Genomic DNA, 24,316 nt, shown 5'->3' with positions numbered 1-24,316 from the left:
AAATAATAATAATAATAACAACGAAGAATGAGAATAAATTATAGAGAATCTAATAGATGTTAATTGAGAACTAATTGTTATCTCCAAGCAAGTGAAAAACAACTGTGATTGAATAAGTACATTCTCTACTCATGTTCCACAACAGAGACGAGTAAGATCCATTTTGTGTACCCCCCGGATTTGGATCCTCTCCACTACAAAAAAATAGTGGAGAGACCACTACTTTTAATCTCAAGCGTTGATTATTTAATAGACGGTTATGATACAATCTAAATCTAACACATACCATACCCCCGTGTATTGCATTCATTCCTAATTTGCACTAAAAGAAAAAAAAATCATAACTATCAACTAGATAATCAATGGCTGTGATTATGTAGTGGTCCCTCCACTGTTTTTTTTTGTAGTGGAGAGGATCCGAATCCCCCCCCCCAAAAAAAAAAAATTAAAAGAAGAAACTTTGTTTTTTTTTGTAGTGGAGAGGATCCGAATCCCCCCCCCCAAAAAAAAAAAATTAAAAGTAGAAACTTTAATTATTCAATCTTTATAGATTAATTTGGATTTGCATAACTCTATTTTTTGAATGCAATTTCTATTGTAGAACAGCCCACTAGTATGGGCGCTGTTCTTAGCGGGCAGTGTAATTTGCTTCTACTGCTCCTTCGAATTTTTTCACTCCTATTCATTAGGTATTTATTAATCGTAATTGATTTCTTTTCCATCAGGATTGATTTCATTAACCACATAGAGTTTCGTAGTACTTATCTGAAGCGCAAACTTAGTTGCCACCACCATTTGCCAAACTTTTTGAGAATAGACTTTGAAGAAAAAGAATTTTTAAATTAATTCTTTCAATTAGCAACTTTTTTGTGAGCTTACTTTGTTCTCCTCAACATACCAGCTCTTGAGCTCTTTTTTTATGCACAAATTCCCAATATAACCCTTATCAATCTACAAAATGGTCCACCGATTCAATAAGATGTCAATTAAGCAGCTTGAACTTTGCAAAAAGGCCAATATCTAACCACTGAGCACATGACATGATTTGATTCTAATTTGACTTAAACAAATCAAATATTTCAACCTCAAATCCATCAATATTATCATCAAATATTCCCCACCCAGTGTTTAACTAAAATATAAAGTCCAACAGAAAATATACTCAAATCCTGCACCAAATTGCTATACAGGTAAGTGTATGCATAAAAAATTGCTTATAGATTGCGAAGAAGCTCAAAATTGACGAAAACACTGATATCTCTCAAACCGGAGGGAATTTGGCGAAACGGACAGCGGCAAACCGAACTTCTGTGGGTTTGATTGGCCCCATTTCCTCGAAATAGGTGATTTTCATATATAATTCGTCAAATTTTGACTTACGATTTGAAAATTATGACCCGTTCTTCGTAGCATGTTCTGAAGTCCGTTTGAACTGATCGAACCTCGCCTGAACTATTGGACCAAACCTATAGGTTCCCAGAACACAACTCGAGACGAAGAGAAGGCGATGAACGTCATCATCCGAGTCAAAGAAGATTATCTGATACCAAAAGGTAGCAAAGGAACGCGCGAAACGACGGAATGAAGAAGCGACGGGATGACAAAACGATGAGCTCAGGGTGTCTTGAATTCCGAGACACCTCAGGGTGTCTCGCATGCCGAGAAGCCGATGACACTGTTTTTTATGTTTTCTTCGGGTTTTGTGCTATCCATTGGCTTCCTAACTGCCTTGGGGTTATCCTTAAACATGGGAGAGTCGTTTCTAACTGAAGGTAAGTTCAAATCGCGGATTCCTATCCACAAACTCGGTGTTCAAGCCCTATAAATAGCCCCCTTCATGCAATTGTGAAGGGTACTGACGGTTGACTGACGAATGTGCGAGAGAACCCACGTTTTCCAGAGTAGAGCCACGGTTTACAGAGAGAGAGAGAGAGAGAGAGAGAGAGAGAGAGAGAGAGAGAGAGAGAGAGAGAGAGACAAGGTCTTAGCGATTTTCTGAACATAAAGGGAGAATTTCAAGAGATCCATAGCCTTCCACCCGTTTCCTTAAGATCGGACCTTGTTCTGATATTGAGAAGAGTAGGAACCTCACTTTGTTGAGGTTATTCACTTTTGTTCTAAGTTTCCTCAATCAAAACAAAGAACACCAAGCCTTCTTTCAGATCAACCCGGATCTGTTGTTCAGCGGTCCACGGATCAAAGCGTCCCCAGCACATGCAAAGATCACACGCAAGCAACAACCGATAAATGATCTCTGTGTGTGTTTCTAGGAAGTCTTTGTTTATTTTCATTTGTGTAAGAAAAGTCTTATAAAAAGGCTCCTTCTTTTTGAATCTGTAATTGATAAACAGTTGTAATAGATTCCACAATGAAAAGGATTTCCAACGCAAACAGTAAACACATAATTAGAAGCATTTGTCACTAAGCAAGGTTTCAGGCGAGAAAAAAAAGGAGCATTCGACACTAATACTATAATCCCCAACATAAACTATCATAATAGTAGAATTAATTATGTTTTGGTATTGTTAGTGTTATGGTGTTCTCAATCGTCAAAGTGTAACTCTTTTGCCAGTAACAGACGGGTGTACTTCTACATAAAATGGCCCAATCAAATTGGCGGCCAGAGACCAACAAGAATTCTAACTTAGCTGACTCGCCGAGTCGACATTACTTCATGTCGACTCGAGTGATGGAACTTGTCGGCCCTCTTGTCGAAGACGACTCGCAACGAGCTCACTCGACCAATTCGACGTCTCACAAAGATGACTCGAAAGGCGTTACTTCTCGACGAAGCTAGAGGACGGCTTTAGCCTTGAACCTCTCCCGCTGACACAACATTGACGTCGTATTTAATGCTTGGCAGACACTATCATACCTTTAATCCCGATAGCCTTCATAACTTATTGGATCACGTCGGCACTACCATGCCTCAGATTGTTTCACATTTAATGCTGAGGTGATCTCTCCTTCACTCAGTGACCGACACGTATAAACTAAGTGCTGACGCAGCTGCCAGCCCATACTTCTTCATCACCATGCTGTGCTCGAACGAAATGCCCATTGTACCCTTATACCATAGGTATAAATACAGATACTATTCTAACAAAAGGGGGATTTTCTTCTTCTGGTTTTTCGATAAAATCAGAGTCTTCTGCAAATTATACTGCACACACAAGAACTAACACAGTTCACTTTTCCCACTCAATTTCATCACCTGGCTTTATCGTCGGAGGAACCACGGGGGTGTCAGGTCTCATATTTATGAGTCTACTATCTAATCTAGTTTTGATGATTAACAAACAATTCCTAACAATATTTGTTGAGTGTTTATATTTGATTGTAAGGTATCCTACACAAAGATCCTATGTTGGAGGTTGGTTGGACTTGCGCCTACACAATCATATACATTGGAGGATGGAAGAAAATTGGAGTGAAACCGTCACAATTCAAGTCAAATACGAGATCGTGCTTCATCCCCTACCAAGCTGAGAATCGTTCAACATCGAGCTCAGTCAAATACGAGATCGTGCTTCATCCCCTACCAAGCTGAGAATCGTTCAACATCGAGCTCAAATGAAGACTTTTAGCTTCTTCATCCCCTACCAAGCTGAGAATCGTTCAACATCGAGCTCAAATGAAGACTTTTAGCTTGAGTATATTATTTCTAGTTTAGTTGTGTACTTTATGTGTTAATACTCAAAGCTCAACTTTTTTACACATACACGTTTTTCGTTTTATAGCCTTCAAGTTTATTCATATAAACATGAAACATATAGTAATATGTATATACAAACATACTCGTTTAATATTTATCATTTTGGTTTTGGAAAATAATGTGTTTATTGATTAAAGACTTATTTACACTATTTTATATCTTTCCTCAAGCCTATTAATCTATTTTAAAGTGTTTCAAAACTTGTTTGAAAGAAATTCGTCAAAATAAAGTTTTAACAAGTTCGTATGGTTTACCAATTTGTAAAATAATGTGTTGTGGATTAATGACTTAATATAACTGTTGTATATCTTTCATAAAGTCTATTAATCTATTTAAAAAAAGTTTCAAACTTGTTTGAGATCATTTTGTCAAAATCAAGTGTTTTAAAGTCTATTAATCTATTTAAAAAAAGTTTCAAACTTGTTTGAGATCATTTTGTCAAAATCAAGTGTTTTAAACGAATTCGTATTTTGACCGATGTTTGAGATCATTTTGTCAAAATCAAGTGTTTTAAACGAATTCGTATTTTGACCGATTTTGCAAAATGACGAGTTTTCACAAACGAAAAATGTGTTTTCAAAATTTTCTTCTTTAATATGTTTAGTTTCATGTATAAAACATTCCCCAATATTTTACTAATTTTAGAGTTTATTTGTTATTTTAAATTGTATTTACAAAGTCAGATATTCTGGAAAAAATAATTTTTCAGATGTATAAAACATTCCCCAATATTTTACTAATTTTACATGTTTAGTTTCATGTATAAAACATGTTTAGTTTCATGTATAAAACATTCCCCAATATTCTGGAATATCTGTTATCGGTCGACCGATCAGGTGCAACCGGTCGACCGATCAGAAATAATTTTTCAGACCCTGCAGATAATCACTCATCAGTCGACCGATACACAATGATCGGTCGACCGATACACAATGATCGATCGACCGATGGCTAAGGTTCAATCGACCGGTACAACAATGTCGGTCGACCGAATGAGCTCAAGATTTTCTAGTCTGCCAACGGTCATCTAGTCGGTCGACTGACCATGGTTTATCGGTCGACCGAAACTACTAATATGGTTAGTTTTCCAGACTCTATGATTTTAGGGATTTTGTTTGTTTTGAAGATTTTCTTGGAATTTATTTGTTATTTTTAAACCAAGTTCAAAGTTTATTTTCACTGTTCAGAAAAATCCATGTGCATGTTATCACTCGACTGATAAGACCATCAGTCAACTGACGAAATTGCCTGGAATCATCCAATGTTTCTGCTCAGTCGATTGATGCACCATCAGTCGACCGAAGCTGCTCATCAGTCGACTGATGGTGCATCAGTCGACCGACGGGGTTTTGAGCGGTGGTAACGGTCAGCTCATCAGTCGAGTGAACAGTACATCAGTCGACTGACGGCTTTCCAACGGCTAGTTTTCCGATTTTCGAAATTTAAGGAATTTTGTTATTTTGGGATTTATTTTCTTTGTTTTTGGGGGTTTGTTTTGAGAGCCTATATATACCCTCAGTCCTCAACACTTACAATTATCTATCTAAAAAGTTTAAATCAAGTTTTTTACAAGTTTGTTTAAGTGTTTCAAGGGGGTTTTCAAGTTTGTTTATGTGAAGATAGTTTCACAAAGAGAATGATTTGATTTTCAACAATGAGGAGCTCATCCTCAACCTTCTACATCTCTTTGTTTAAGAAGTTTTCTAAACTCCATTTATCTAGCTTGTTCATATTTTTAATTATTATATTTATTTGCTAGATTAATTTGAGTTTAGTTTCATTTGTACTTTGTTATTTTCACACACAATCACTTGAGCTTAAATTATTTTCACATATTGTATAATTTAGATTGTGGGTGTGATTGAGTAAGCTTACATTTAGTTCTCATCTTGTTTAAAAAACAAATTATTTATTCTTGTGCTTAATTATTGAGAGAACACAATGTGATACACTAAAACACTTAGAGAAGTGGTTGGTAAGAGACAGGATCAATCCTAAGAGGAGTAACGTCGGATGTAAGTCATGTAAATCCTAGGGAGATGTTGTAATTCTGAGCTAGTTGGGGCCTTGCTTGTGGAGATACACTCGCCTATTGTTCGGTGAGGAATTGTATTTCGGCGAATGGGGGATATCATAAGAGATATGATGTACTTGCAGAGATAAACTTAAAATTTGTATTGCTACACTAGTCATTCTAAGAATGCTAATTGTAACTACACAAGTATGACAATAGAGCCCATATAACAAGCAACTCCTAGTATTATCGGTGTAAAAGTACTCATGTAGATATACAAACTCTAACGTCATTCATGTAATTACATCATATATATCAAAATATTAGACTGTAATTAATCCATCATCATATCTAAACATTTTCTTCATATATATGATTTTCCTATAATAATAATAATAATCTTAATGACTACCTTGACAAAACAACAATCCTATGAAGACAACGCAACAGTCAACACTCAGAAAAACGGGGCTCGACGAGGAATCCCTTTCCTCATACGAACTCTCAACTTGGGTGTAGCCTCTTGGTTGATTGGACGGTCGTGATTCTCTTCAGCTGAATCCGACGGTTGAGATGATGACCATGAGAGCGAAGAAGAAGGCAGCTCGACAACTTGCGGGGAGATGTCCTCGAGATCAGGAGTCGACGGCAGTATCAACGGGCCAGATTTGTTCTTGAGCATCGGAATATCTACAGGCTCATAGGAAACCTGCAAGAGTTAATTAAATTGAATAATTAATTAACGCCTGGAAAATTATGACAATGCCCACAATGGGGAATAAAAATTTACCTTGCAGGCTATGGAACAATATCGATTCGGCGCGGAGATAGATCGACGGCAGTGATTGCACGGAGTAGTACCATGAGGGGGTTTGGACGGCTTGGATTTCTTGGATTTGGGGTTGAGAAATATCACTTTAGCTTGGTTCAGTGAGTATGGCTGCATTCCAAAACAAGATTAAAACAAAACCGATACTATTAAATCGCAACAAATCCGGTGCAACTTAATTAATCTTTGTAATCAGATAAAATATGGAAGCTCAAGGAAAATCCAATCCAATCAAGGCTAACCAAACATTTCTGGAAAATCCAAATCAAATCTAGGAATATATCTTAAAATATCAAATATTACTCAAAAGGAAAAATACACCACTTGCCTGGTTAGAAATAAAAATGTAAATCGTATTAATGAATTCAAAATTAAATGGATTAAAAAAAACAATTTAGCGCAGCCTACTCTACTACGCCAAAAACCAACAACAAAAAAACTTTCTATATTTTTTTTATACTTACTAAAACCTTCAAGCTAAATAGGAAAAGAATAAAACTTGCGCATCACATTAAAATTGAAACATTACCATTTCAAAGAAATTTTTATTAGTAAAAGTCTAATGCGGCCAAAAATTTTAAAATGAAATAAACATTATTAAAAAAATTTCCACATTATGTCGAAAAAAATGAGCTCAGATCTTCTTACTTTCCAAGTAAACTAGAAATCAGATTACAATTAGCTCCAAAAATTTTCTAACAAGATTTATTTAGCTCTATAAACTAAATAAATAAATTTGAAAACAACACGAGTTCTGTGAACTTATGCAAAATAAAAAGCAAACAGCTTGCTTAACAAAGAGGCAATTTGCTTTAAAAAAAACACAAATTTATTTGTTTTTTTTTTAAAGAACCCATTTAAACCGTGCAAATTACAAAAAAAAAGAAATACTAAAAATTACCTGAATTTTGGAGCAATCTATGTGCTTCTGCATCTCATCAATCTTCACAACGTCACTATAAACGTATCTCCTAATCTGAAGAAGCCGATGACATCTATGAGATGCATCCTCCGTAATACAATGCGAGCACATGCGCACATCGCATTCGGTACAGTAAATATTAATCTCGCTTTTTCTGGAGTCACGGTGCTTGTTGCAATTCCCAAAGAACTTCTTCTTCAACAGCAAGTCGAGCCATTGGGGCTCGACCCTCTTTCTTCCATCTGGCATCCTCTTCGGAACTTTATAAACAGCATGACTCACCTTCACAAAAACGAAATAGAAACCTAAATCAATTCACAAACCAAACGAAGTTATACAACTGGTAAAAGATTATTCGCTTCGAAAAAATTAAATTTTTAATTTTAGGTCTGAGATTGGATTGAATGACTACCATTTTCGCTTTGGCGGCCGAGCGGATGGCGAAATGAAAAGGTTTAGATGCGGAGGGGTCGTGGGGGGCTTTAATAAGGCTTTTAATGGCAGGGAACCGAGCTGGACGAATCCGGGCCGTAAATCTCATCGCGAGCGACGAGGCCCGTATCCACCGTGAAATCCGAAGCCCACGAAATCCCTCGCAAAAAACCCTAAGGTGGGAGCCGGATTACACGTGGCGAGCTGCAATGGAAGGCAGCCTCGCTTTAGTTGTTGTTGGGTCCTGCTGGCTCCTCCCGCCAACATAAATAAAAAAAAAGAAGGAACCGGAACCCGTCCATTGACCGTGGTGGGACCCGTTGTCAGTGAGCGGTGGGAAAGTTTGTGTGTTTTTTTGACAATTTAGTCCCGGGATTTGCGCAATCGGCGAAGCGTTACTTCGGGGTGGGAGGCGCCGCGCTGTGCGGGGCCCGCACCCGAGGGTAATTGCTGAGCTGTAAGATTTTTGAATGATTTGGAAATATTAAATGAGAGCTGGGAATTTTAGGACGGTTAAAATACCAGTTGTGCCCTTCTGTGACCTGACATATACAAGACAAAAGAATTTGATTTCTTTAGTAGGTCAATTAGTCAAAACGTTTGACTCTATTGGAAGAGTGCTAATTACCTTCCATAATTAGAGAGCGGGACGTGAGCTTTCTCGTGTCACAGCATTAATTGTTGTTTAATTATGAAAATTATAATTGGCATCCAAAAATTGACCACTTATGTTAAAGTAATAGTAGTTATTATGACGTTTCTGGACATTATAGTTTGGGCTCTGTATTGCCCGAACTACACCCAACTTTAAAATATACATTTACTCTGAGATTTATCATGGGTGTGTTTAGTTATGAGTAGTTAGAAGAAAAAATATGCTTACATATATTGTAAGCTCATCTATTTTTATTAATTATTTATTTATTTTTATTTTATTTTTTAAGTTTTGCATGCTTTAAAATATCTATTTTTATTTGATTTTATATTTATTAATTAATTTTTTTTATAAAATATGTTTGTTGAGATTCAGATGCAACTTGAATAACGTAAGTGTCCAACTGTTATAGTGTTCCCACTCGCCTAAATATAAACTTATTGTCAAGCAATGGATATGTGTATTTCCGCATATAGTCGAGTCAATATCTCTTTAGGTCGACTCGAAAGACGATTCCAGTCGACCCTCTCGTCGAAGACGACTCGCCAGGAGTCCACTTGACCACTTGTTCGATGCCTCATGAGGACAACTTGATGAGCGTTGCTTCTCGGCGAAGTCAAAGGACTGTTTCGCCTTGAGTCTCTCCCTCTCTGACAACGTATCAGCATCGCATTGAATGCTTTGCGGGTACCATCATGACTCTATCCCCAATAGTCTTCCTGACTTATCAGATCACGTCAGCACCGTCATACCTCCGATCATTTAGCATTCAATACCGAAGTGATCCATCCCCCACTCGCCAATCGACACCTGTAAAGCAAGTGCTGACGTGACCGCCAGACCATACTTCGCCACCGCCTCTCTGCGCTCGACAAAAGTGACACATTTGCCCTTACCACTTTAGTATAAATACAAGTACTATTCTACCTTACAAAGGGCTGGAAAACCTGATTGCCAAATCTAATCTTTAAGCAATCACACTGTACACAAGAACTCAAACAGTTCTTATTTACCCCACTCAAGTTCATCAGCTAATTTGATTGTCGGAGGTACAATAGGTGAACCCAACCACATCCTCTTACGAACTTCTACTTGTGACGATTCATCTACTCTGTTCAAAGAATCAGACATAAAGTCAGGAAATAAAGCGACCCCTTCATCAATCCTCAACAAACTCATCCAAACACGGATATATAAATGACTGTGTGATCACCAGTATATTAACAGTTTGGCGCCCACCGTGGGGCATCTTTTCTTTTTTGAGAAAATATGTCGAGTTCTGAACAAGGGTCTGATCAATCTCACCCTGCAGAACGACGTCAGAGCTACGTTACCCGAACTCAGCTTGAAGAAATAGCTCACAAGCTCTCCCATTCTCCCCAAGAGCAAATTGCTATCTTTACTAGCGAACTTCTCAACTGGCTTTCATGGCCGTCTCTTCGTTTTCTTCTTCAAGAAAACATGTTAGGCCTTGAATATCAAGCCGACCAGTTCCCCCTGAATGACATAGGAGTTGTATCAGTCAAGCTAAGCGGAGTTCGGAGTTGTATCACTCAAGCTAAGAAGAATTTGGTTTTGGATGAGAGGAATCAGCATAATCATATTCCTCTACAGCCTTAGCAACCATTTTGGGAGTATTTATCAGCTAGCCATCTATAGGATGGAGTATCATCGCCTTCAAAGTTTCCTCCAAGGAAGATCAGCTCCTGTTTGTCTTTTTAGAAAAAACAACTTCGTCTCCTGGTTGTCTTTTTAGAGACTACTCCGGCTTCCTGATTGCCAAATCATGAGAACAAGAAGAGAATCATTGTGTATCGTACAATAAACGAAGACAATATGTGTCTGTACTACCCATATTTTATAGGCACTCCATATAATTGATGGTTTTTTCATAGTCCCACCTCTACTATAGAAGAAATGGAAATTCCCATATTTGTTTGATGATAAATGCGAAACAAAAACAAAAGGAAAAAAATCCCCCTCCCCGCACCGGGGATTCCATTTAAAAAAAAAAATAATGATGATATTTAGAACCGACAGACAAAGAAATTCTTATTCTATATATCATAGCAGCTAGTTCTAACTAATATTGAGGAGTTCAATATATCAATACATTAGTTAATGAGAATTCCTCCTATTCCAAAATTGAAAGTTCTTCTAGCTAAGGAAATTCCTATTATTCCAAAATTTTCTTACTTGTTTGTCGCACAAAAAAATCTTTTTGAATCTCCGATGGAAACCGACTTTGCTAGAACAGGAAGAGAATGCCTCCCTCCTTCACTGGGATAGCCTCTATTCTAGAGCCTTCAGCTTTTAAAGATGTTGAAGGGTTTCCTAGTATTCTCTGGTCGTACCGCACGACCTACAAAAACTCGACCGGGGAGATGCCATTCAAGTAAGCTTATGGCGATGAGGCAGTCACTCCTGTCGAAGTTGGCATGCCAACCATCCGACTACAATACTTCGATAAGGACTCAAACTCAGAAGGACTTCGGATGGGGCTCGATCTCTTAGACGAGACCCAAGAGAAAGCACTCCGAACCCAAGTAACCAATCAGCAATGAATCGCTCGCTACTACAACAGCAAAATCCGACCAATGAGATTCAATGCTAGCAACCTTGTCCTCCGTAAAGCTGCTTTCGACAAAGTTACCCAAAGAGGCAAGATAGCCCCCAACTGGGAAGGCCCTTAAACAGTCATAGAAGAGCTGCGAGCCGACACCTATCGACTAAGGACCCCAGATGGGAGAGTCCTCTAGCATCCCAAGAATATCGAGCACCTACGACATTATTTTCAATAATTCTATAAATTTCATTTTATATCAATAAAATTCTTATTGAAATTGTCTCGATTGCTGTCTTGCACTCCCATAGTGCCCAATCTAAGCAGGAATACTAAGCCATTGGTGTCCTATCAGGAATAAACCCAAGACACTCACCATATGGTCGACTCCCACAGTCGCCTCTCAACCATCATAGCTATATTGAAGACCCAGACATCTATGTAAGTCCTGGGCACCTAACCTCAGGGTTGTCATACTACCTAATTGCCATCAGGGCGGCCCTCTTTAGGGCAAAAGATCTAGTCGACTTTAGCAAGTCATAGGCACAGCCTCAGGGTTGTTAAAGACCTAGTCGACTTTAGTAAGTCCTAGCCACAGCCTTGGGGTTGTAAAAGACCTAGTCAACTTCAAATAAGTTCTAGGCTCATCAACGTGAGGCTTACGTTCTGAAGCAGAAATACGACGCTTAAGTTGAGGCTCACAAACGTGGAGCTCGCGTTGATTGAGAGATCAACTCTCTTGGAGATAGTCTCGTCGTAAGGATATTCTCCTCCGTCGAGCGGTATTCTTCTTAGCTTATTTTAAGGCCTTTACAGCGAGGTCATCTATGTTAATGGAGCTTATCGCCGCAATTGGCCTTTTATGACCCGATACCCGTCGCTTTGGTGCGGATGTTAGACCATTGAGTCGATTGACGAGTCCAACAAAAGCTGAGCCCACTCCTTCAGCGGAGGGGCTGTTCGAGAAGTATTGACCTAAGATGAGGGCCTTCTTTGATGATTCAGCAATGGATGGAGCTTTGGTTTTGTTGGTGATCGTGAGGACCTTGCGCATAGCCTTAGGGCTAAGGGATCCGGAGGAAAGGGCTTCCTCATACTTGGATAGATCAAACTCTACCACAAGAGTTTCGACTGTTATTCCAACGAGGTTGATGTCGGATTGCGTCACCACTTCTTCGTCAGTGACGATAGTCCCCAGTAGAGTCGCCATATTTTATTTGTTGGGAAAATTGAAAGAAGAAAATTAAGAACTAGATTTGTCAGACTTAGAAAAAGAATGGATTACAATTCTCTCAATGCAATCTCCCTCTAATAACTTAGAAAAAGAAATTACAATTCCTGTGGGATTGACCAGTCGACTCATGCCTATTATGAGTTGACCTATGTGTCATGAGTCGACTCATATATGCACATGAGTCGACTCATCGATGGTTTCCTGATTCGTTTAGGTTTCTGGTTGCATGAATTCCTGTGGGGTTTGAGCTTGGTTATTTACCACTTTGTCATCCACGTTGTTACACCTATATAAGAGATTGTTTAGGGTTTCTAATAAATCTGATGTAATCAAAGAGAGATTCTAATCAAGGGAGATTAGGGTTTAGAGAGAATTAAGAGTTTGTTCTCGATTCTAGTAAGATTGTGAGAGAGAGATTATAATCTTTTCATATCATAATCTAGAGAGGATATTTTTCTTCGCCATATACTGAATTATTCTTGTGTTTCTGTCATCCTCTTCTCAACACACCTTAGATCGATCAGATCCTGTGGAGGGGGTATCCTGTATATGGTCCTGACTCGATCGTAATACAAGAAGTTAGGCAAGATCCTTATTTCATTGGAAAGAGTCCAGAAATTAAGAAAGAAGAAGATGACTGAAGGAGATAGTTCAGCGAGGCTAGATGCATTAGAGAAACAGATGGAGACAATGAGTTCAACTCTCATACACTTCGTCGCTATCTTCCAAGAAAAGGACAAAAAGGAGGAATCGTCTTTGAAAAACAAGAAGAAACTTATGGAGTCCGATGGAGAAGGTGAGGAATCTGATCCTGATAGGGAGGCTGAGATTGTCAAAACTGATCTGCATCAAGAGGGTAAAAATTACTATCAGGATTTAAAAATTGATTTCAAGGTAGAGATTCATGTTTATGATGGGAGTGTCAATATGGAGAAGCTCGATGATTGGATCGAGCGTATAGAGATGTATTTCACTCTCTACGGATATTCATCCAAGGAGAAGATTGTGTTCATGACTTTGAAGTTTTCAGGACATGCGTTGACGTGGTAAAAATCCTAATGTAAGCAGGAGAATAAGATTGTATCGTGGAACAAGTTTAAGGAGCTACTGAGAAAGCAGTTCTATCCAGTGGGATTCCTTGAGGAGTGTTGGTACAAGTAGTATGACTTGCGCCAAAGATTCAATCAGACCGTTCAAGAGTACACGTGTAAAACCCCGATAATTTATGAATAATATAATTAATATGTGATTAATTATGATATATGGAAATTTAGTATGATAAATATTATTAAATAGTATATGAGAATAATACCATATATTTTGAGTATGAACGAGTTCATACATGAGAGAGAGAAGAGTCGAAACATGCACAAATAGCCAAACATATGCGGAGCTGGAAAATTCCAGTCCGGTCGACCGCCGCTGTCGACCGCAGTACGATCGACCGTCACGCTCGACCGCAAAACCTGTAGATTGTTTTCTTCTCCTATTTTGAGTTGGTTTCGGATTTCTAAACTCATATCTATTTTCCCCTAATATATATATATATGAGTTTTTTATGTTTTTATCAGTATTCCTAAGAACCCTAATAGCCACCGACCCCCCTAAACCCTAGTTTGATTTCTTGGAGAAGATTGGAGGCTTTCAAGTTGGGTTTTTGTTGATTTTTGGCTTTTGAGATCTCCTTCGATGTTACTTCTAACAAGTTTTTCCTACAACCCCAGGTGAGTATCATCTCTGCTAACCCCCCTCCTAGTTTTCAAAATATTTTTAAAGAGTTTTAAACATGTTTTGTAGAGCCTAAATGACTAGTTTATGAATAAAATCAACTTTTTTTGTATTATATGTAAAGAGACTAGGTCTTTTCATGCTAAAAAGATTGAGAACAATTTTACAGAAGTATTTAAGACCTGAAGATGATTTTAAAACGTGGTTAATCTAAAGAAAGAAGTTTGATTCGTTATTTTGAGCTTTTATGCATGTTTTAAGGTTTTGAATATGAATCTAATGCATAAAATCATGGTTTCATATGTTAATTTGTTTTTCAGATATTCATATCTGCCGTAACATGTTTGTATAGGGTTTAATCATGTTTGGATCACAAAAACATGATGTGAACACGACACACACAAACAAATCTAAAAAACTAGAATTTGGGTTCACGGTCGACCGTCACGGTCGACCGCGTGCAGGACAGAGACCTAGGTAGTCTCTGGAGCCCGTCGCGATCGATCGCCACTGATCGCTACGGTCGACCGCCAGTCTGTTTTGGTTGTACATGTTTATATGGCTTGGTTTTGGTTTGTCGAGTAGATTTCTCGATCTAATGATGACAGACTATGATGTTAGTGATTGTTTAACACCTGAAAATGATGGCGAACTTCAGATGTAGACACGCACACCGAGATTTGTGCATATATGCTAGATTGTGTTAATTTGATACACTTTCGACATGAGTTAAATTAATAAACACATATGAATAATGTTGTTCTATACGTATTCGAAAATAGGGAGATGAAACCTATTTTCCGCAGAACGATTGAGTAAGAGTATTATAATAGTATCGTTGTTACATGTATCCGGAATAGGAGAATAATAAACCCTATTACCGCAGAACGATTGAGTAACGAGCATTACAAAAGTATCGCTATAGCACAAGATAATGCACACATAGATAATTGATCAGTTGTAAGCTTTACTTCCATGATAGATTACCCGCGAGTAAGGTATTTCCTTTGAGATTTTGATACACCTATTATGAACGGCAGATATATTTGTTTTAGCAATTATTGATATCCTCTTATATTAGAGCAGGTCACTCGGACGTAGTTCGAGATGAGATGATTATTCTTTATGTTGGAGATTAGGGTATTTATCATTGATTATTTATTTTTTATTCATAGAGAGTTATATGAATGATTTGATATATGTATATACTGACTCTATTTTCTATATACTCATACTCCTACCCCTTTCCCTGGGGAGAGGTAGTGATGATCTCGCTAACGTTTTGACTCTCGTTGTTTTCCCTCTTTTCAGGCAGCGGGTCTAGTGCACGGAGAGTCGCAGGTTGATGAGACATCTTAGTTGTCCATTTAGCTATTTATTATATTTTATAGTTATTGCAGAACTCCACATGTAGTTAATTATTTTCAGACTCTAGATTGGTATTTTATTTCATAGAGTTGAGAGTTATTATAAGACTTTGTTTATTTGACTCATTGTATTTAAGATTCGGTTCAGACTCAGAGATATATCTACTTTATTCCAGTTGGGCTCATTATTAATATTTCTTATGCTTCTTCTATGTATATTTTTAGTGTTGTTCGATTTCGATTATTTACCTGTCTGTACCTTCATCTATTTATTGTTTCTACTAGAGAGATAATGATTGTGATGATGAAACATATCGTAGCATAGTGTTTGGAGCTTGACAGGTTTGACAATCCGGGTTTCACCTGAGACTGCAGCCTTATGTGAACTCTGGGGTGTCACAACATGATGGAGTTCCAGCAGTAGGCGATGGTTCTAAACATCACGACGGACGAATACTCCATCTTCATGAATTACATGGCGGGTCTGAATGAATACATTCGGAAGGAGATGAAGTTATTCACGGTCGAGTCTATTGCAGAGGTAAACGTGAAAGCTATTGCCATCGAGGGCAACCAAAAGAAGAAGAACGAGGCAAAAGGAGATGTAAAATAGACGGGAGGTGAGTCTAGTGGTTCCAAACATAAGGACGAGAAGAAGGGTGATCCAGGGAGAGCAGAACTGATTTGTAATCACTGCAAGAAGATAAGACATATCGCTGATCGATGCTGAGAGAAGTATCCTCATCTGAAACCAAAGGGGTTGAAGAAGAAATAGGAGAAAAAGGCATGTGTGATAGCACAGGGTCCGAAGGAAGTTCCTGGGATGACAAAGCCCAACAGTAGTCTTAATCTTATGGCAGAGAAACAGGTCACGAAAATGGACGAAGACCCCCGAGAGTAGCTCTTTGTGCTGAAGTTGCAAGTGAAGACCAGTTTGGTTGATGTCATTGTTGATCCAGGCAGCAAAAAGAATTTGATATCCGAGGCTTTGGTTCAGAAGCTGGGTCTGAAGACAGGCAAGTATCTGAAACCCTATCCATTGGGGTGTATTCAAAAGGAGACAAGACTAAGTGTAGTTGATCAATACACTGTCAGATTTGTGCTCCATGAGTCGTATATTAACGAGGTCACGTGCGACGTCGTTCCATTGGATGTTTGTCAGGTTATACTGGGCAATCCGTACTTATAGGATAGATACACGATCTATAAAAGGCGGGCTCAGAAGTACACATTCACCAAAGATGGTGAAAAGTTCATATTTCGTTCGGCGTCTCTTCCTGACGCGAACAAAGAGGCTAGTGAATGCAAGCAAAAAGTTCATCTCGCTATGCATTAGACTTCATGACGAGCCATCGAAAAGGGGTTGCGTGTTGGAGCGGAAGACGACTACGATGAGGCGAGGAACGAAGGAGTCATTTCTAGTTGTACGTTGATATCAGGTTCCTAGCAAAGGCATGTGATACAGAAAGGATGGAGGAGCTCGCGAGTTTCCTCAGTTGAAATTCTAACTTGAATGAGACTTCAAGTTTCTAAAGGGGGGGACCCATGTTACGGGTATATCTTATCTTTAAAACTTAGCGATCCTCATGTGAGCTTAAGGATAAATGATTCTTATGGTAACTTAAGAATAGAGGTGTAAAACAACACAGTGGAACGTAGGTTAAAGCGTGGAACGAGACAGCGAATCGAAGAATCGAAGCATCCAGTTTTCAGCCCGTGAGTCAACTCATACATGTACATGAGTCAACTCATTAGGTTGAGTCGACTCATGCCTGTCATGAGTCGACTCAAGAAACCCAGCCGTTTTGTCAAAAGTTTCTGACCAGTTGACTCATGCCTGTCATGAGTTGACCCATGTGTCATGAGTCGACTCATATATGCACATGAGTCGACTCATTGATGGTTTCCTGGTTCATTTGGGTTTCTGTTTGCAAGAATTCATGTGGGGTTTGGGCTTGGTTATTTACCAGTTTTCCATCCATGTTGTTATACCTATATAAGTGATTGTTTAGGGTTTCTAATGAATTAGATGTAATCAAAGAGATATTCTAATAAAGAGAGGGTTTAGAGAGAATTGAGAGTTTGTTCTCGATTCTAGTGAGATTGTGAGAGAGTGATTGTAATGTTTTCATATAATAATCTAGAGAGGGTATTTTTCTTCGCCACATACTGAATTATTCTTGTGTTTCTATCATCCTCTTTTCATATTAGTTTCATTATTTTAAAAATTAAATCATTAATATGTTCTTCTAAGGCGAACATATTACTATCACATGATGAGAAACCAATTGAATAGAATTAAGATGGTACCATTGATAATCAATCTGTTGAATTAATTCTAGACTTATCCACGCCGATATCCTCCACTAATAACAAAGGCAAAAATGAGATTTTAGATGTTTCACCTATTGCTACACTTGACTCTTCTGCATTTAAAACTCTACCTACAACTAGTAAAAAAAAATTAAGAATACAATTAAGTTGCTTTATTTATGCATTAATTAATCTTGATATATATATATATTTTATATTAAATTTACTAAATAAACATGTTTTTTATTTTGCAGAAATGGACAAAGAACAAGCTCTTTCAACTTTCAAGAAGAGGATTAAGATTGAGAAAAGAAATAATTAGAAATTATTAGATATTTTCTTTATATTTGGCTTATTACATCCTATAACTGTTTGATTGATTGAGAACTTTTTTGACGCACGCATCATTTGCGAATAATATTTTTTAAACATTAAACTGTCTTATGTCTTAATTTAATTCAAGTTGTAGTTAGGATATTTTGATTATCTTCATTTTATTCATTTTTTATAAAAAAATTTAGTTTAAATGAACTTAAATTTTATTATAGTTTTATAAAAGTTGTTTAATATCATTATTTTTAGGCGGGTACATGTTATCTAACCTCAATAGAGGGTGAGTGAGAGTGGGGTTCACGTTAGATCTTTAAAATTATATTCGGATAAGAGTGATTGAAATGATACGAAATATAGATGAATTGCGATAAGACCGTGCTTAGCACGAACTAAAACACTAGTAGTAAATGATTAGCTCATACATTTCATTGAAACTAAATTCAGAAAACTATCTCAACTTTGGACAATAACCAGACAAACCCTTTACGTATAGAGGTTATATCTGACCACCCTATTGGCTTCGAGATTTTATTAGGAAATCTTCTTAACTTTAAGATCTATATACATTATAAATGTCATCTTAAAATCGTACAAAATTGATATATCATTTGAACATCTGAATAGACTATCCTAATTAACATCACTTTTAGTCAGGGTCTTTTTTCATACAACCACCTATAAGAATAAGGTCAAATCGGATGGACTACCTCCAAAGTTTCTTCTATACAAAACCTACCTTATGAACATGTTTATTTTTCCAATCAACCTCTTTAGAATATTTTTTGTTCGATATTTACCTTAACTATCCAAAATACCCCTCCCGGCTCTCCCAACATCCATCCTCCTTTTCTTCTCCCTTCTTATCCATCCTTCTCCTCCTCTGTTCTACTTCTCCTTCACTCATGCTCCTTCCTCCTCCACCGCATCTTCTCGCTTCTCCATTTCATCCCTACCTTCCTCCATTCTCTTTCACCCACTCTCCAATTCCATCCTCTTTCGTCCTATCTCAATATCTTCCCTCCTCTTCTCCCATCTTACTCGCTGTTTGTGCGGAGGATGATTAAAATGAGTTGCCCTTAAGTGGTTCATTGAAAAATGAGATAGGGGTAGTGAGGGAAGAGGGTATTTTTGATATTTAAAATAAAATAAAATTTAGTTGCCCTCAAGTGGTTCATTGAAAGCTAATCTCACATATAGGATAATTTCTATGTAAAAAAAAACTTTGAAACCTATGGATTTGACCTATTATTTTAAAGGTGATTTTAATTACACAATATTACTCCGGACGAATTTTCAAAACCACCCTATTTTCACATTTAATCCCAAAAAAAGACCCATTTTGAAGTTAATTGTAAAAACCGACCTGGTTTCAGCATTGGCGCTGAAACCAGGTCGGTTTTTGAAAAATTTTCTCCGAAACTTCACGGGAGTTGAACTCCCGTGAAGTTTAGTAAATCTGCTAAACTTCACGGGAGTTCAACTCCCGTGAAGTTTATAGTTCAAAATTTTTTTTTGAACTATAAACTTCACGGGAGTTGAACTCCCGTGAAGTTTAGCAGATTTGCTAAACTTCACGGGAGTTCAACTCCCGTGAAGTTTCGGAAGCTTTTTCACAAAAACCGACCTGGTTTCAGCGCCAAGGCTGAGGCTGAAACCAGGTCGGTTTTTGCAATTAACTTCAAAATGGGTCTTTTTTGGAATTAAATTTGGAAATAGGGTGGTTTTGAAAATTTGTCCATATTACTCCTGCAATGATAAAATAAAATGTATTAATTTGAGGTAAGGACTATCGGTTTTATCAGTATACTAGCATTAATTAATCGAGAATCTATATCATTTGTAGACAGTTAGAGGACAAATTAGAAATTGTTTAGTTATATTTATGGTTTAAACAACTTAGGAACCGAGGGGTGACCCGGATGAGTGGGAGGTTTCAAGATAACTCTCAAAGTCTTGGATTTGTTTCCAGTATAAATAAATAAGTAAATAGCTTATACAGACTTTTCATTAGAAACATGAACATAAGTTTATTTTCTTATTTTTTCCTCCTTTCTTATCTCTTTCCTTATTTTATTTATCCTTTCTTTTCGATTTCTGAAGCTACGTTACATTGCGTCCCACTCCACTAAAATTCGAACAAACTCCATGGATTTTCAATTCTGAAACACGAATATACGCATCTTGTATTTTTTACCACAGCAGCCTACAAGATCTCAACGGACTTGTAAAGCCCAATCTGAGTTGATGGTTGGGCCTTAATATGACAGCCCATTAGCATTACGGACTTGGTATACAAAGGGCCCAGACTTAGAGAGGTTTCTTCTATATAAAGGATCCTTTCGTTTTCCCGCAGTCGCGACTTTTGGAGCAACCTCTGTTCGTTCTTCCCCTGTCGGTTGCTCTGAAAGCAAATATATATACAAATATTTAGGAAAGCCACCTCTCTCTCTCTCTCTCTCTCTCCATCTCATCAACAGGGTCCTCTCTTTCTCTCTCATGGTTCCCTCCTTTTGAGAATCAGTTATCTACCTTCAATTCCTACTTAATTTACCAACAATTCTCTCAGTTTCAATCAATTTGTTCCACTTACGACGATTTTCTGCAGACCCAACTCATCAATGGCCAATCTCAACCTCTCTCTCTCCCTCCTCCTCCTCCTCCTCCTCTGTTCCTCTCTCAAACCCACTGAAAGCCTCTGGTGGTCTTCATCTCCTCCCCCCTCAAACAACAACCCCAAGCCCGCTGAATTCTCAATATCGCAGGGGTTTTCGGGCGAAAGGGGGCTAAAAATAGTGGAGGATGCCAAGAGGAAGATGGTGATGGCGAACACTTGTTGGCAGAGTTCATACAGGGCCCTGTTTGAGAGTTGTTCGGCGGTGTTGTCCGATGAGGAGAGGAAGAGGAGGTTGGCTTGGATGCTCAGTGATTGCTTCCAGATTGAATCGGGTCGGCCGGCGTTCCCGGGTTGCAAGAAGGAGAGTTCTATGCTGCAGTGTTTGAAGAGGTTGAATGATGGAGAGCATAAGGTTTTTCTTGAGTTTTTCATGGAGACTAATGCAATATGTCACCAGTTACAGTAAGTCATTGCGTAGGACTTTTATGCTTTCAGTAGTTTTCGATATATATATTTCAGGAATTAGTTTGGTTACCTCTAAAAAAAACAATTTTCGAAATAGGAAATTGTTACAGCTAATTCTTTATTGTTTTATATAAAAAATGCAACGTTTTTTTCTTCTTCTTGTTGAATGGCAATTCATAGTGGAAATCTGTCCAAGAGGTGGTCTGAAAATCTGATGATATATAATGTGTAACATATTATTCATTCATGTCCCTTTTCCTTTTTTTCGTTATTCATGTACCCTCTGACATAACGTAGTTGCTAAATATTATGAATTTATTCATGTAGCTTTAGTAGGTTGTCGATCTATGTGGCCTTTCTTTTTTAGTTCCTATTTATCACTGCAGGTTATTTCTTAAGATTGTCCTTGTTTATCCTAGTGCCCTTGTATTTAGAATGTATTTATAGTGTTGTTTAAATGTATTTATGGTGTTATTTAATATTTTTACTGTTTTTTATTACCGTTGTTTCTACCTTCTTTAGTTTAGTCAATGGACAGATATTAAGCTATTTTCCTTTCTAAATTGGTTTTAATTCTTATATTTTCCCAATTGAAATGAACATTACCCTCCTTTGTGTTTCCTTTTTCAAATTCAGTATTCTGAATATTTACCCAATCAAGAACTTGTCTATGTATTTAAGACTTCAGTATTTATCCAGCAAATCTATTAACCAGTTATGGTCATTTATGTCAGACATAATGATTTTATTTCTTCCTGCAGGAGTGAATCATTCAAACATGAAACGGAGAGATTGGTCAATGAACTAGCAAAATCAGCACATTATGCAGAAGACAAGCTGGACATCATCAACGAAAAATCCGACCAACTTTTACAAGACTCAAACCAAATCCATGATTCCTTATCTTCAATACACGAAGAAACAGAACAATTAGTCCAAACATCCAAAGATGCCAAATCTCAGATTGATGATGTATTAGAAAACTCTCAAGCCATATTTCAACAATCAAAGCGCATTACAGAAACCCAATTGGAACTAAAGGAATCACAATCAGAGATGATAGATGCAGTAAAATTAGGCATAGATTTTTTGGAGAAATCCTATAAGAGTTTAGGGAATGAAATGAATAACTTGATGAAAGAAACTGTCAAAATTGAGACGGAGATTAAAGAGGTCGGTGATTCTATGGTGTCGAAAATGCAAAATCTTCAGGGTACTGCGAATAATATCGAGAGCGTTGCAGGATCATCATTGATGAAGCAGATGGAACTTCTAGAAGGACAGAATGATGCTCTTGAAGGCCTTGATGCGTTAAAGAAGTTTCAGTCTGAAGCTATCAAAGAAAGCAGGTATATAGTGTGATATCAATATCATAACAAAGTTTTCTGATTTATGTTGTATTTGATTTCTGTTATTTTTAATTATGTTTAGGGACACTTTGGAAAAATTTTCAGAGTACGGCCACAAACAGCATGAGGAATTAATACGACGACAAGGAGAAATCCAAAAAACTCACGACCATCTGTATGAAACTTCACAGGCTATATTAGAAGCTCAGGTTTTCTATCATGCTGTCATCTTTTATGGTTCTCATTTTCTGATACATAAGTCTAATCTGATTTAATTTTTTTTATTGCAGAGGGAGTTTGAATTGAAACAGTCAGACATTTTCAGTATGCTTGAAAAGCTATATGCGTTATACAAAGCTATCTTGGATGAATCCAGATTTATCAAAGCATTTTTCTTCTACTCATGTATTATCATTCTTCTATATATGCTGACAAGTGCTAAACAGACTTTTCATAAAAGAGTGCATCTTTATTTAGGTAAATTTGTTGTGCTTACCCTCTGTATAATTTCTTTATCTGGGCTATTTTTAAATAACAATAACTGACTAATTTTTACGATTATGCAGGTCTTTGCATCACATTGTTGCTCGAGATGGCAATCATTAAATACAAAACCAGTGATGTGATAATTGAGAAAATTTGGCTTGCAAGATCTACTTTTCTAGTTGTTGCTTCGATCCAAATTCTACATTCTATCTTTACGTATAGGTAAAAATTCTACTTATATATGTATATTAGTTTTATGTATGTCAATTCTTTCTTATATTCGTTTTACTTACTTTACAGAGATTACGAAATAATGAGCCATCAATTGCTACAAACATTAATGGAAAAGGTCTGCATGCTAGAGAAAAACTCGGGTAAATATCTTTCATCATTAATTTAAATTTTCTTCTATCATTTTTACATATATTTTGAATGTAATAATTTGGACTTTTGTAATATGTAGGAATGAAGTCCTTGTCTATGGTTATGGATGGCGACGATGATGATAGTTGGAGTCACTATTCATGGATTGATGAGGAGTTGCCAGAAGATGTAGACATCAATGAAGATCCTAGTTACTATCCTGAGGAAGTTGCAGAAAATTTTAAGGCTACAGCCTTGATTGCAAAAAGTTATGATCTTCGCCCTCGGCGGTGCAGTCAGAAATAAATTTGTGTGATTTTTTTAATGTGTTTTTAAGAGAGTAGAAGACTACATGTAAATTTTTATCATTATATTCCTCATGAACTGTAATACACGAAGTTTTGTACAAATTAAAATGAACCGTGGAAATGATATGCTCATAGGTAGCAAGACTGTGAACAACGGCAGCGTGGGGGTCAATCAATTCACGCGGAAAGAAGAAGTTGGGGCCACGCATGTGAGAAGAGTCCAGCGGGTAAATTTGTGCAGATAGCCAAGGTCCAACAGGTTTCTTCACCGGCCCACCAAAACTATTATAAATATGCATGTTTACATAGGGTTTTGAGTGTGGGAGAAAAGTTGTTGTGGGAAAAGACGGCGGAAAAGAAAAACGCAGAGGAGAGGTTTAGCCGGCTGTTAAGGAGAAAAACAGAGAATTAAAGAGAGAGATTTTGAGGAGAGAAAAAGAGAGATTTACAAAAGAGAGGTTAATTTCTTTTGGGTAAAAATTAGATCTTTTTCTTTGAGACGAGCTTGTGGATTGTACAAGTCGTCGGTGTTCTAATTTTTACCCAAAAGAAAAATTAACCTCTCTTTTGTAAATCCCTCTTTTTCTCTTCTCAAAATCTCTCTCTTTAATTCTCTGTTTTTCTCC

At 37.3% G+C, this 24,316-nt stretch overlaps 2 protein-coding genes across 3 annotated transcripts; one reads left to right on the top strand and one right to left on the bottom strand.

Moving 5' to 3' along the window:
* On the bottom strand, nt 5,955-7,926 carry LOC109832228. 2 transcript variants are annotated; one of them, XM_020399655.1, is made up of 4 exons: nt 7,893-7,926; nt 7,460-7,762; nt 6,520-6,669; nt 5,955-6,438 (listed from the first exon to the last, which is right to left on the bottom strand). In XM_020399655.1, the coding sequence occupies exons 1-4, from the start codon at nt 7,893-7,895 to the stop codon at nt 6,187-6,189; spliced, it is 708 nt and encodes a 235-aa protein (XP_020255244.1). In that variant the 5' UTR covers nt 7,896-7,926; the 3' UTR covers nt 5,955-6,186. The 2 variants fall into 2 exon arrangements, with proteins under 2 accessions (XP_020255244.1, XP_020255245.1); XM_020399656.1 differs by having other exon boundaries at nt 7,460-7,785; nt 7,893-7,925.
* On the top strand, nt 20,552-23,804 carry LOC109832227 (protein GAMETE EXPRESSED 1). Its single transcript, XM_020399654.1, has 7 exons — nt 20,552-21,181; nt 21,946-22,533; nt 22,616-22,742; nt 22,824-23,010; nt 23,100-23,241; nt 23,320-23,393; nt 23,483-23,804. The coding sequence occupies exons 1-7, from the start codon at nt 20,724-20,726 to the stop codon at nt 23,686-23,688; spliced, it is 1,782 nt and encodes a 593-aa protein (XP_020255243.1). The 5' UTR covers nt 20,552-20,723; the 3' UTR covers nt 23,689-23,804.

This window comes from Asparagus officinalis, chromosome 3 (genome assembly GCF_001876935.1).
Source record: "Asparagus officinalis chromosome 3, Aspof.V1, whole genome shotgun sequence".
Classification (NCBI taxonomy): domain Eukaryota; kingdom Viridiplantae; phylum Streptophyta; class Magnoliopsida; order Asparagales; family Asparagaceae; genus Asparagus; species Asparagus officinalis.
The sequence above is the reverse complement of the archived record's forward strand: the minus strand, read 5'-3'. Positions and strand labels throughout refer to the sequence as shown.

What these genes read in the sequence shown, in the direction of transcription:
- LOC109832228 (XM_020399655.1), bottom strand. An exon ending in TAGATTGCTCCAAAATTCAG is followed by an intron (nt 6,670 to 7,459) that starts GTAATTTTTAGT and finishes TTTGGAATGCAG; the next exon opens with CCATACTCACTGAACCAAGC. An exon ending in ATTGTTCCATAGCCTGCAAG is followed by an intron (nt 6,439 to 6,519) that starts GTAAATTTTTAT and finishes TAACTCTTGCAG; the next exon opens with GTTTCCTATGAGCCTGTAGA.
- LOC109832227 (XM_020399654.1), top strand. Translation starts at nt 20,724, where the DNA reads ATGGCCAATCTCAACCTCTCTCTCTCCCTCCTCCTCCTCCTCCTCCTC. An exon ending in AGGCTATATTAGAAGCTCAG is followed by an intron (nt 22,743 to 22,823) that starts GTTTTCTATCAT and finishes TTTTTATTGCAG; the next exon opens with AGGGAGTTTGAATTGAAACA. An exon ending in CATGCTAGAGAAAAACTCGG is followed by an intron (nt 23,394 to 23,482) that starts GTAAATATCTTT and finishes TGTAATATGTAG; the next exon opens with GAATGAAGTCCTTGTCTATG.